General features: G+C 45.7%; 1 protein-coding gene and 1 long non-coding RNA gene across 5 annotated transcripts in view; one reads left to right on the top strand and one right to left on the bottom strand.

Annotated features, from left to right (window-relative positions):
• LOC116985614 (cytoplasmic phosphatidylinositol transfer protein 1-like) overlaps positions 1–12,015 on the bottom strand; it is a 179,142-nt gene that overhangs the window by 58,242 nt on the left and 108,885 nt on the right. For all 4 annotated transcript variants that reach the window (XR_004415311.1, XM_033040462.1, XM_033040461.1 and 1 more), the window contains exon 5: positions 7,756–7,763. Coding sequence is in view for 3 of the 4 variants with exons in the window: in XM_033040462.1 (XP_032896353.1) it covers positions 7,756–7,763 (8 nt within the window). In the remaining variant the exon portion in view is untranslated. The remainder of the gene's footprint in view (positions 1–7,755; positions 7,764–12,015) is intronic.
• LOC116985616 lies at positions 3,463–8,596 on the top strand. The gene is made up of 3 exons (XR_004415312.1): positions 3,463–3,497; positions 7,590–7,594; positions 8,586–8,596. It is a non-coding gene; the product is annotated as an uncharacterized LOC116985616 (long non-coding RNA).

Here is a 12,015-nt window from a genome sequence, read left to right as displayed (position 1 = left end):
GCCAAGGCTCCGGAGCCCAGACGCCACCTTTCATTCAGGAGTTATCTATGGCAACTGTGTTACCCTGCTCGCTGAGTGCCCACGTGGCTGCCAGAGTCACCACATTTCACAGGGTAACCTGTCCCATTACTAGTCATGTGCAAATTCTGTTAATTAAACAATGTGACATTTGGATCCACATGTTATTCATCTGAGCAACCTGGGGGGAATCTCGACTCAACTGTGGTTAAGGGGTTGGCAATGATGCTGGAATAAATTACAAACCATTGCAAGGCGATTAATTTTCATCATGCAGGAAGGAGCCGCAGATGCTGGTTTACACCGAAGATAGACACAGAATGCTGGTGTAACTCAGCGGGTCAGGCAGCATCACTGGAGAAAAGGAATAGGGGACGTTTCGGGTCGAGGCCCTTCTTTTATTCTTCTCTGACAAACAGAATCAAGACAATATTTTGTTCTTAGAATAAAAGGATGTACCTGTAGAAAGGTGGATGAGGAGGACTTTCTTTAGTCAGAGGGTGGAGAATCTGTGGAATTCATTGCCATAGACGGCTGTGGAGGCCAAGTCAGTGGGTGTTTTTAGTGGATTAATAAGGGTGTCAGGGGTTATGGGAAGAGGGCAGGAAAATGGGGTTGAGAGGGAAAGATAGATCAGCCATGATTGAATGGCGAAGTAGACTCATTGGGCTTGAATGGCTTAAATCTGCTCCTGTGACATGAACTTATGAACTTATCACCACGTCTAATAATGAGATGGTTCTGAAACAAAAAATCCCCCAAAATTACAGTTCTCTATTCACACCAACTCAAAGGACAGGGGAATGATTTTCCCTCAAAATGCCCCATTCTCTACCCGTGGGGAAAGACCATGACTCTCCTGAAGCACAAACAAGACTGAGATCACTGGGTAGACCACAATAAGTTCCCTCCTCATGTGAACACGCACACACAGAGAGGCCTGCGACAAAGTACAGGATGACACTGGTAAACATGTAGAATGAGTGTGGCACAGCAGCACAGCTACCAGACGCTGGGTTCACATCTAACCTCGGCTTGAGTTTAGTTCAGAGATACAGCATGGAAACAGGCCCACCTAGTCCATCGATCACCTGTTCACACTAGTACTATGTTATCTCAATTTCACATCCACTCACTACATATTAGGGGCAATTTTGCCGAGACTAATTAACCTACAAACCCGTACGTCTTTGGGATGTGGGAGGAAACCAGAGCACCCGGAGGAAACCCACGGGGTCACAGGGAGAACATGCAAACTCCACACAGACAGCACCCGGGGTCAGGATCGACCTGGGTCTCTGGCGCTGTGAGGCAGCAGGTCTACCACTGCGCCACTGATCCACCCAGTGTGGGTGCTGGTAGTGTGGAGTTTGCACCTTCACCCTGCCGCCCTGCTGGTTTTCCCTAGATACACTGGTTTCCTCCCTCATCTCAAAGGCTGGTAGGTTAATTGGCTAATGCAATGGTACAACGGTGAATGGAGGGATATGGTGGGGTTTAATGTAATCATGTATAGCATTTTCTTTGACTGGAAAGCATGCAACAATGAAGCTTTTTCACTGAACCTCAGTACACTTGAAAATAATAAGCTAAACTAGACTTAACTAAACTAATGGGAATGTTAGGAGAATAAAATGGGAGGAGAGTAGAATTAATGTGTATGGTTCTTTGATGGTTGATGTATGCTTGCAGGGCCAATGAAATTCAGGTTTCAAGAAAGGAAATAAGTTAAGCATTATTGAAATGTTTATGAAGGAACTACAGATAGACACAAAATGCCAGAGTAACTCAGCAGGACAGGCAGCATCTCTGGAGCGTGACGTTTCGGTTCGAGAACCTTCTTCAGACTGAGAGTCACGGGAAAGAGATACGAGAGATAGAGACGATGATGTAGAGAGATATAGAACAATGAATGAAAGATATGCAAAAAAGTAACGATATCTCATATTTCGTTTGGGCAGAGGCCCAAAACGTCAGATTCCTTCTCTCCAGAGATGCTGCCTGTCCCGCTGAGTTACTCCAGCATTTTGTGCCTGGCTTAAGCATAACTTATGTAGGGACTGAAACAGAACCAATTAAAAAAACTTGTGAACGCAGAGTCTTAAAGTCAGCGGAATGTTTTTCCTTACATAAGATTATTTTTGACTTCTTCTGAACTTTTCTTGTCTTAAATATGAAGATTATTATTCCATGGTGGACAACTGATTAGAGGAAGCTGAGGGAGCCATGAGAATTCATATTAGCAGCTTCCTGATTGAATGGGTGGCTTTAGTAATAGACTTTTGATAAACTATCTATCAAGCTGGCTCTTCCATCTACACCTCCACTGTCTCTCAATGTGGAGCAGTCAACGTGATCAACTTGTGAAGCCAGTAATCTCTCACCAGGAACACGTGAAGTTATTTTTGCAATGAAGTCGTGACTTTCCATCGCAGAGACAAATACTGGATTCCTTTAGGCATTCTACAGTATGCCATGAGCAAACACAAGTTTGATAATATTTTAGATGTCACAAGTAGGGCAGCACAGCGGCGCAGCGATAGACTTGCTGCCTTACAGCGCCAGAGACCCGGGTTCGATCCTGGCTACAGGTGTTGTCTGTACAGAGTTTGTACATTCTCCCTGTGACTGCGTGGGTGGTGTGCAGGACGGTGCTTGTGTACGGGGTGATCGCCGGTCGGCGCGGACCAAGTGTGCCAAAGGGCCTGTTGCCGCGCTGTATCTCTAAAATAAACTGAACTAATTCAGTAACACCTTTCCAGTAAGGACCTTGTCTGGTTTGGACGGCAAGAGACTCCAGAGCCACAAAACAGGTTGGTTCTAAACTATCTCCTCAGTTCGGGGACCATTAGGGATTGGCCAATCAATGGCGAACAGACAGACAAGGTAAAGCACAACTGGCAGAGTTGGAGCTACATATCTCTAGTGACCCTAATCCACCCTGTGCTGCCTGTATGGAGTTTACACGTACAGTTCCCCCTCATTATTACAGACCTCTTCATAATGGATTTTGGTTCTAGTGTTCAGAGCGTCCCCACAGGAATCAGCCACCACCGTCTCTTGAAGAACATGGGGTGCTGGTTACACTGCGGGAGGCCATTGACATTGACAAGCAATTGCTTCAATCGACACTTGTACAATGACAGATACAAAGTGCTTGAGTAACTCAGCAGGGACCCGAAAGAACCCTTCCTTGGTCATCTGTTGCCAATCCTGCTTTGTTCTGGCCTCTTCCTACATCCAGTTCCCTCCTCTACTTTCAGTCTGAAGAAGGGTCCTGACCTGAAACGTCACCCATCTGTCTTCTCCAGAGATGCTGCCTGACCTGAAAGCACTGCTCCCCTTGTGCAGGATGATACTCTACGAAACTATGATACTCTATTAAACAATGTAACTAACCAGCCTTCAGAAATTTTAGCTTGTAGTAACAAAACTATATTTTAGGCTGTTAAAAAGAACTTTGTATTTAAAAACATTGCGTTGCTTCATTGTGTGACTACCAGTGAATCCCTTACTCAGTTAAACTGGACAATCGGCAAAACGGGCACTATCCCACCCCAACTATGGTCTGTTATAACAAAGATCATCTGTACTCTTTGTATAAACTGCTATCAAGATTACTTTTGGTGCACTGATTAATGCAAGCAGCTGTTGAATTATTTCAGTAAGAGCTATAGAGAGAGTTTGAGCAGGCTGGGTCTCTATTCCTTGGAGCGCAGGAGGATGAAAGGTGATCTTATAGAGGTGTACAAAATCATGAGAGCAATAGATTGGGTCAACGCACAGAGTCTCTTGCCCAGAGTAGGGAAATCGAGAACCAGAGGACATAGGTTTAGAGTGAGGGGGGAACCTGAGGGGTAGCTTTATCACACAAAGGATGGTGGGTGTATGGAACAAGCTGCCAGAGGTGGTAGTTGAGGCAGGTACTATGGCAACATTTAAGAAACATTTAGACATGTTCATGGATAGGACAGGTTTACAGGCATATGGGGCAAACACAGGCAGGTAGGACTAGTGTAGATGGGACATGTTGGCTGGTGTGGGCAAGTTGGGCTGAAGGGCCTGTTTCCATGCTGCGAGACTCTATGGCTCGTGGAGCATACTTTGCAACTTCAGTTCAGGTTTATTTAGAATGGATTTAGATGATTGTCTGTTCAACATGAGAGTTCCAGAGCAATGAGATAGTGAGAAATACAAACTACACAGACAATATAATGACTCTCTGGTTTCACTAGGGGAATACATGTGTTCCACATCGCTGGAGATAATTGAGCGCGGTTAACAATAGCCGTAAATTAGAAGAACATCGAAGGGACAGTGAAAAGATCTGTCATGAATCAAGGAATTATCTGTGATTGCCATTTCTGTTGGCATTTAAAGATAGAAATACTGCAGGAACAAAGGAGGATCCGGCGTGTGGGGGGGGGGGGGGGGGGGGGGGACCACCGTGAGGGATGGGAAAGGGGGAGAACAAGAGAGGACCTGGTGCGGATACTTTGTAACTTTGTTAGCGCCCTTTATGTGGCGACTATTTGCATACCTTAGGTATGAAAGCAAAGAATTTCACTGTGACTTGACACATGTGACAATAAATTATTCATTCATTCATAATACCAGACCTCGATAAAGTGGATGTGGAGAGGATGTTTCCAATAGAGGGAGAGTCTAGGACCAGAGGGCACAGCCTCAGATTTAAAGGACGTACCTTTACAATGATGAGGAGAGATTTCTTTCATCATAAGGTGGTGAATCTGCGGAATTCATTGCCACAGCCAACTGTGGAGGCCAAGTCTTTGGATATTTTTGAGATTGATAGATTCTTGATTAGCACAAATGTCAAGGGTTATGGGGAGAAGGCAGGAGAGTGGGGTTGAGAGGGAATGATAGATCAGCCGTGATTGAATGGCTGACTAGAATAAATTAGCTGAATGACCTAATGGTTCATTGTTGGCTGTGGAAGAGGTGATAACAACGGGATACGAACAGTGAAACTAGCAGGATGTCTAGTTTGGGGGAAGAACAGTGAGAGGGAATGAAATTGGAGAAATTATTATTCATACCATTGAGTTGCAAGCTGCCAAGCAATATATGAGGTGTTGTTCCTCCAATTTGCGTGTGGCTTCACACTGACAGTGGAGGAGACCCGGGACAGAAAGTTCAGTGTGGGAATGGGAAGGGGAGCTAAAGTGTTTAAGCATCCCCTTTTTTGTGTTTTCACACCTTACCCTTTCATATCTCTATGTCTTCTGACTCTCAGTCTGAAGGGTCTCGACCCGAAACGTCACCCATTCCCTCTCTCCAGAGATGCTGCCTGTCCCGCTGAGTTACTCCAACACTTTGTGTCTATCTTCAGTGTAAACTAGCATCTGCAGTGCCTTCCTACACATGCAGTTAGCTTTCTTGTTTCCCCTTCACTAATTTTTGTAATACCAACTTAACAAAAAACGCATAATTCTTGTGCATTTATGTGTGCGTTTGCTTGAAATTTGCCTGTAGTAATTTCCAATGCAAGTTACTTAACATTTTAATCTATGTCATCACAGATAATCATTCTGTGTAATTGAATCACCAAAAAGTGATGGTTGATTTAATTATAGACATTGGACATTTCCTAATTTGTGGGATTAACTGTAGTTTACTGCTGTCTTGAAGAAAGTTGCAAGGAGATTTACAGCAGCTAAGATTCAATTCACAGTCAACAAGTGTTTTCCTCAGCTGCCCAATCCATCAATGTCAAACAGAAACATATAATAAAGGGAGGGCAGGAGGGAAGGGTTTAGGGCAGGTGAGGGGGAGTAGATGAGGGGGAAGGAGCATAGTGTCATACAGGCCCTTCGGCCCAACTCAACCCTGCCAACCAATATACCCCATCCATGCTAGTCCCATATGCTCGCGTTTGGCCCATATGCCTCGAAACCTTCCCTATCCATGTACCTATCCAAGTGTCTTTTAAATGTTGTTACAGTACCTGCCTCAACTACCTCCTCTGGCAGCTTGTTCCATATATCCATCACCTTCTGACTGAAAAGGTTGCCCCTCGGGTTCATATTAAATCTTGCCCCTCTCACCTTAAACATTTGGCCTCTTGTATTTGATTCCCTTACCCACAGTAACAGATTCTGTGCATTCCAATATCTATTCCGCCTCATGATTTATCGCACCTGTATAAGTACACCCCTCGGCCTCATGCACTGCAAGGAATAAGGTCCTTGCCTGCCCGAACTCTCTCTGTCGCTCAGCCCCTCGAGTCCTGGCGACATCCTCGCAAATCTTCTCTGCACTCTTTCTAGCTTAATGACATCCTTCCTATGGCATTATGTGGTGAAGGGGAGGGAGGGGAAGGGGGAGAGGACGAGCATGTAGATATGCAAATGTAACAACTGCGCGCTGGTAGGCTGGTAATGTTCTGACAAATGCACAGAGGTGGAAAGTGAGGTGCTTTATACCATGAACCTATTTCACACAGTAAGAGAGTGTGTTGTTGATTCGTAAAGCACGGAACCATTCCCTGGGTTCACCTTATGTGTGCTATTCATGTAGAACCTGTCTATACAGATCCATTTTCCACCATTTGCCTCACAGTCTTCTATTCCCTGTTACTTAAGGTCCTTATCTAAATACTTCTGCAACATATGGAGTCACCTACTGCTATTGAATCCCTCTTTAATCATCTCAGCTTTGAGGCAAAAATTAAATTAAACATGACACAATATTTATGTTGTAGATTTCAATGACTAGACTTTAGACTTTACTTTAGACTTTAGAGTTGCAGCGCGGAAACAGGCACTTTGAGTCTGCGCCGACTAGCGATCACCCCGTACACTAATATTATCTTACACATTAGGGACAATTTATAATTTTACCAAAGCCAATTAACCCACACACCTGTACGTCTTTGGAGTGTGGGAGTAAACCGGAGCAACCAAAGAAAACCCACGTGGTCACAGGGAGAACGTACAAACTCCGTTCTCACAGCACCTGTAGTCAGGATCGAACCCGGGACTCTGCCGCTGTCGGGCAGCAACTACCGCTGCGTCACTGTGCCGACCAAAGAGGGTGAAAGCTGTATGAACCTGGTCTAATTTAGCATAGAGGGGCTACAATGCCAAGCAAAATTTGAATGTGATGGATTAATAAGGCCAACTTACAATGTGATTGACAATGTCTGAAGAAGGGTCTCGACGCGAAACGTCACCCATTCCTTCTCTCCAGAGATGCTGCCTGTCTTGCTGAGTTACTCCAGCTTTTTGTGTCTATCTCCAACTAATCTATATGTTGCCTCTGATAACTGGTCACCTTTCATAGGTTTCTATCGTATGCAGGACTTAACTCAGTATCAGGAGCGGTAGGGTGTTGCAGCAGTAGAGATGCTGCCTTAAAGCGCTAGAGGCCCAGGTTTGATCCTGATTACAGATGCTGACTGTGGGGAGTTTGTACGATCTCTCTATGACCGAGTGGGGTTTCCCAGGGTGCTGCGGTTTGCTCCCACACTCCAAAGACGTGCAGGTTTGTAGGTTAATTGGCTTCGGTAAATAGTGTAAGTGGTCCCTTGTCTGTAGTGTGTAGGATAGTGTTTGTGTATGGGGATAGTGTTCGTGTATGGGCTGGTCGGCGTGGACTCGGTGGGAAGAAGTGCCTGTTTCCGCACTGTTTCTCCAGAGCCTAAAGTTGAAAGTACATGCTCTGCGATTTGTTTCAAAGAGTGATGAACAGAATATAATACATGAAGGTACTCACTGTGTATTCTGATTGCCAAGGATGGAATAGAGGCAGTGCAGAAAGAGGGGGGTAAAAAATAAAAATAAACAGTTACAACAATGTCACAGCAATCAAACACAGGTCCCCTCCACCCTTCCCCCAAGCTCCCAAAGATGGCCATTTGGGTGAATGCACTTCATTTTGAAATGCTGGAGCAATTAGGTCTCAGTGAGTTCATCCTGTGCCAGAGGACTTCACAGTCATTAATGGAAAAAAACCCAATAAAATACCGTTGCCTAGCAGCAAAATCCTTCGAAAGACCGGCGGAGCGTTTTCCATTTAGAAGCTGGGTTACAACATAGAAGTACTCCGTCCACTCGAGCTCAACTTGAAGGAAAATCAAAGGTGCACACAAAGTAACTCAGCGGGTCAGGCAGCATCTCTGGGGGATGTAGATAGGTGACCTTCTCCAGGATGAATGGAGTAGGGGACTTGATGCCGTGCCCAATATTTTTTTCCCTCACTTAAGATGGGTTGAGTAGAGTGGTTGGGATGTTATATTACAGCTATACGAGACATTGGTGAGGCCACATTTGGAATACTGTGTTCAGTTTTGGTCACCCTGTCACAGGAAGATAGGATGGTCAAAAGAAGACTATCGGCACATTGGTATCCGTCAGTCAGAGCATTGAGTAAAGAAGCTGAAAGGTCATGTTGCAGTTGTATAAGACGTTGGCGTGGCCACGTTTAGAGTTTTGGTCACGCCTTTTGTAGGGAACGTGTTGTTAAGCTACAAAGGGTGCAGCGAAGGTTTATGTTGCCAGGTTGCGAGGGAGAGGTTGCGCAGGCTCGGACTTTATGCCTTGGAGTACAGAGTGACGAGAGGTGAGCTGAAAGAGGTGTATAAGATCACGAGGGGAATAGATAATGTCAATGCACAGAACCCTTTACCCAGAGTAGGGGAACAAAGAACCAGATGGAGGTTTAAGGTGAGAGGGGAAAGATTGAATAGGGACCTAAGGGGCAGCTTTTTCACACAAAGGGCGGTGGGAACGAGCTGCCAGAAGAGTTAATTGAGGCAGGTACCATCACGACATTTAACATATATCTGGACAGGCACATGGATAGGAATGGTTTAGAAGGATGTGGGTCAAACCAAGGCGGTGGGACTAGTGTAAATGGAGCGTCTTGGTTGGAGTGGGCAAGTTGGGCTGACGTTTCCACGCTGTATCACTATTTTTGAGATAACTTATCCAGCTATTATCATAGGTAGACAAAAATGCTGGAGAAACTCAGCGGGTGAGGCAGCATCTATGGAGCGAAGGAAATAGGCAACGTTTCGGGTCGACCCGAAACGTTGCCTATTTCCTTCGCTCCATAGATGCTGCCTCACCCGCTGAGTTTCTCCAGCATTTTTGTCTACCTTCGATTTTCCAGCATCTGCAGTTCCTTCTTAAGCAGTTATTATCATGTTGCTTCTTGGTGAGCAGAAGCCAGACACAGTGCTTCCCACACTGGTGAGACTGTGCTGGCTGCAGGCTGCCATGGGACGTCCACAATAAGGTGGTGAAAGACACTACGTAGGTGCGAGTCTCCTTTCCTTGGCAACAGATTGGAATAGATTCTCAGTCAAATAATGAGGGGCTGTTGTGTTCCGCTCGTGATGTTAAACCAAAAGCCGTTTGCTTTCTCGCAAAGACACATCTCGCATCACCCTGAGTGCTTTACAATCAGTCAAGTATGCCTGAAGTGTTATCATTGATGTCACGTGGAAGGTACGGCTGTCTATCTGAGTCACTGCAAGCACAAACCAAATGCGATGTGATAAAGGACTTAAAGTGCTGGAGTAACACAGCGGGTCCAGCAGCATCTCTGGAGACTGCAGGGGGAGTGGAAGCTGGAAGAGGAGGGACAGGACAAAGTGAAGCTGGTGAACACAAGTGAGGGGGTTGTTTTGATAGGCAATTGGTTGGACAAAGATGAAGATAAACAGGTGTGACACAAAGGGATTGATGAGTTGCGAATTGTAAAGCCAGATGAAGGAATGTAGGTGGACAAGGAGGTTTTTTTGCAAACCAGCATCAGCAGGTCCTTGTTCCTGCACTGAGAATAGCAGTTGGGACATCGTGTTGCAAACATGCAAGTCGTCAATCAGACCACACTGGGAGTATTGTGCACCGTTCTGGTCGCCCCAGCCACGGGAAGGATGCCATTAAGGCGGAAAGGTTGCAGAAAAGATTCACAAGGATGTTACCGGACCTAGAGGGCTTGAGGAGAGGCTGGAAAGGGTCTGAAGAAGGATCCCGACCAGAAACATCACCTATCCATGTTCTCCAGACATGACGCTTGACCCACTGAGGTACTCCAGTACTTTTGTGAAAACCAGCACTAGCAGTTCCTTGTTTCTTCAATGTGATGATCTTGTGTAGTGGTGCTGATTGAGAGGTAGGTTCTACCCATGGCTTTGGGATAACTCTCTTGCTCCTCTTCAAGATTGAGTTAGGGATCTTTGATGTGCACATGAGGCAGGACCTAAGTTAGACATCTCTAAAAAACTGTGCTTCCAATAATGTTGCACTTTCTCAATGTTGTACTGATTGTCTTAAGGCCATAAGTAATAGGAACAGAATTAGGCCATTCGGCCCATCAAGTCTACTCCGCCATTCAATCATGGCTGATCTATCTCTCCCTCCTAACCTCATTCTCCTGCCTTCTCCCCATAGTCTCTGACATCCATACTAATCAAGAATCTATCTATCTCTGCTTTAAAAATATTCATTGACTTGGCCTCCACAACCTTCTGTGGCAAAGAATTCCACAGGTTCATCACCCTCTGACTAAAGACATTCCTTCTCATCTCCTTCCTAAAGGAGAGCACTCAAGCTGAATCTTTGTGCTCTTGTAACTAGTTTGTGGCTTGAAGCCACAACCTTCTGACTCAGAGACGAGAGTAGAACCCGGAGCCTCAGCTCACACAGACTGAAGTAAGTTCCACAGTACAATTCGATGTGGAACGGAAAGGTTGTGGCCAATATTTATCCATCGGCCAACATCAGCCAAAACCAATTAGCTAGCCTTTCATTTAGCTAAAAAAAAAACCACAAAATGTTGGAGTAACTAACCGGGTCAGGCAGCATCATTGGAGAGCATGGACAAGTGACATTTCAGGTCGGGACCCTTCAGACCGTTTCGGGTTGTGACCCTTCTCCAGACTGAAGGAGGGACATGTCCCCACCTGAAACGTCACCTATCCATGTCCTGGAGAGGTGCTGCCTGACCTACTGAGATGCTGCCTGACCCACTGAGATGCTGCCTGACCCACTGAGATGCTGCCTGACCCACTGAGATGCTGCCTGACCCACTGAGATGCTGCCTGACTCAAGCACTTTGTGTCCCCTTCCCCTCTGTTATCAGGCTTCTGAACGGTCCTTCCATAAGCTAGGGTACTGTCCAATTCACCTCTAACCAATTGCGGACATTGGACTTTGGAACTGATGCACCACAATGCTGAGCATTATATTCTACACTCTGTATCTTCCCCTTTGCTTGATCGATTATACTTGAGTTTGACTTGATTGTATTGATATATGGTAAATCTGACTGTTCGATGTACCTCGACACACGTGACCATAAGATACCTCAACCTAAACCTTTTGCCTTGATCTTGGTTAGTGTGACTTCTGGTTGAAAGCAACACACCTCCTATCATACGGCATCCAACACTGAAGAGGCAGAAGGGAACAGAGACCTTTGGAGTGAATGGAAGGAAGGAAGGGAAACATGAAGGCAAATCCTGCATTCAATGGCTTCCACTGTTTAATAAAACAATAGACAATAGGTGCAGGAGTAGGCCATTCGGCCCTTCGAGCCAGCACCGCCATTCAATGTGATCATGGCTGATCATCCAACTCAGTACCCCGATCCTGCCTTCTCCTCATATCCCCGACTCCACTATTATTAAGAGCCCTATCTAGCTCTCTCTTGAAAGCATCCAGAGAACCTGCCTCCACCGCCCTCTGAGGCAGAGAATTCCACAGACTCACCACTCTCTGTGAGAAAAAGTGTTTCCTCGTCTCCGTTTTAAATGGCTTACTCCTTATTCTTAAACTGTGGCCCCTGGTTGTGGACTCCCCCAACATCGGGAACATGTTTCCTGCCTCTAGCGTGTCCAAACCTTTAACAATCTTATATGTTTCAATGAGATCCCCAGCTACAAGCCCAGCTGCTCCATTCTCTCAGTGTATGACAGTCCCGCCATCCCGGGAATTAACCTTGTAAACCTACGCTGCACTCCCTCAA

The sequence above is a fragment of the Amblyraja radiata genome, chromosome 22 (genome assembly GCF_010909765.2).
Source record: "Amblyraja radiata isolate CabotCenter1 chromosome 22, sAmbRad1.1.pri, whole genome shotgun sequence".
Classification (NCBI taxonomy): domain Eukaryota; kingdom Metazoa; phylum Chordata; class Chondrichthyes; order Rajiformes; family Rajidae; genus Amblyraja; species Amblyraja radiata.
This window is presented reverse-complemented; position numbering and strand designations above follow the sequence as displayed.